General features: G+C 71.5%; 1 protein-coding gene across 1 annotated transcript in view; it reads left to right on the top strand.

Moving 5' to 3' along the window:
* Positions 1 to 134: 134 nt before the first annotated feature.
* FGFR4 (fibroblast growth factor receptor 4) overlaps positions 135 to 1,468 on the top strand; it is a 5,367-nt gene continuing 4,033 nt past the window's right edge. The window contains exons 1-3 of the mRNA XM_019505946.1: positions 135 to 330; positions 635 to 801; positions 984 to 1,107. Coding sequence (XP_019361491.1) covers positions 135 to 330; positions 635 to 801; positions 984 to 1,107 — 487 coding nt within the window. The remainder of the gene's footprint in view (positions 331 to 634; positions 802 to 983; positions 1,108 to 1,468) is intronic.

The following is a 1,468-nucleotide window of genomic DNA, read 5'->3' as shown; positions in this document are numbered from 1 at the left end:
CTGCCCGGGGAGGCTGCGGGCTGCCAGTGCCCCCGGGCGGAGCGAGGGGCTCGAGGGGAGTGGCGCGGGGCTGCTGCGGGCACCAGCTGGCGGTAGCCCTGGCCAGCGGCGAGGGCTCGGGGGCTGCGCTGGGCATGGGGGCCGCAGCGTCGTCCCTCCTGCCCCTGCGCTGCGGTGCACAGTGCTGGGAAACTGCCCCTGCCAGGCAGCAGCTTGATACCCTGGGGCCCTTCGTTGCAGACTCCCTGGCGTCAGGCGACGACGATGAGGACGGCGACGGGGACGTCCCTCTGGGGGATTCGCGCGAGGAGCTCCAGCACGTCCGCAGAGGTCAGTGCTGCGGCCAGGCTGCCCCAGGCCAGGTGGCCAGGGAGTCCCCCTTGCCTGCAGCCTGGCCCCACCACACGCTTCCCCAGGCCCTTTGCGCTCCACCGTGGCTGCCCCGAGCCAGCCGGCCGGATCGGGCCCTGGCTGGGGAGCACTGAGCGTGCACAGTGCCCCTCCCTGCACGCTGTGCCTGCGCCTGCCCTGCAGCACAGCCCCGAGCGCAGGCCGCCTGCCCGGGCAGAGCCCCCCCGCCCACACGCACCCTGTTCCCGTGGCGCCATCGCTGGAGCTCCCGTGTCGTCCTCAGCGCCCTACTGGACGCACCCCCACCGCATGGACAAGAAGCTGTACGCGGTGCCCGCGGGCAACACCGTCAAGTTTCGCTGCCCGGCGTCGGGGAGCCCCAGCCCCGGCATCCGCTGGCTGAAGAATGGGCACGAGTTTCGGGGAGAGCATCGCATCGGCGGCATCCGGGTGAGGGAGCGGGGCTGCCCCTGCCTTCTCCAGGGGCCTCCGGGCTGAGTTTGCAGCAGAGGCCCTCCGGTAGAGACCCCCCCTGCCAGGCCAGGCACCAGCTCCAGGAGCCGGTGCCCTGCAGGGAGCTCTGCCCAGGTGCCAGCTGCCCCTCACCGTGCTCTGTCCCGTCCTCCCCGCAGCTGCGGCACCAGCACTGGAGCCTGGTCATGGAGAGCGTGGTGCCCTCCGACCGCGGCAACTACACCTGCCTGGTGGAGAACAAGTTCGGCAGGATCCGCTACAGCTACCTGCTGGACGTGCTGGGTGAGCCCCGCTGGCCGGCAGCACGGGGGGCTGATCCTGGAGTCCTCCCTCAGCAGGAAGCCTGCGAGGAAGGGGCCTCTCAGCTGGCGCAGACCCCCGGGGAAGGCTCTGCTCCCATGTGGGCTGCCTGAGTCGGGCCCCTCCCGCGCAGCTCCTGGCGCAGCATCAGGGCCAAGGCCCTTGGGAGCTGGGAGATAAGAGGTCGCTGATCCCTCGGCAAACTTCAAAGGGCCTCTGGGAGTGTCGGGGTTGTAAAGTCCAAAGCGAGGAGCCAGCATACCAGCGCCCCCCCCCCCCCCCTTTTTTCCTGATTGCTCCTTTTCAGGGCCGGGCGGGGGGGGGGGGGGCGGGGCGGGCGGGG

This window comes from Gavialis gangeticus, unplaced genomic scaffold, assembly GCF_001723915.1.
Source record: "Gavialis gangeticus isolate Ggan-Ray unplaced genomic scaffold, GavGan_comp1, whole genome shotgun sequence".
NCBI lineage: Eukaryota > Metazoa > Chordata > Crocodylia > Gavialidae > Gavialis > Gavialis gangeticus.
Note: the sequence above shows the minus strand (reverse complement) of the source record. Positions and strands in the feature narration are given on the sequence as shown.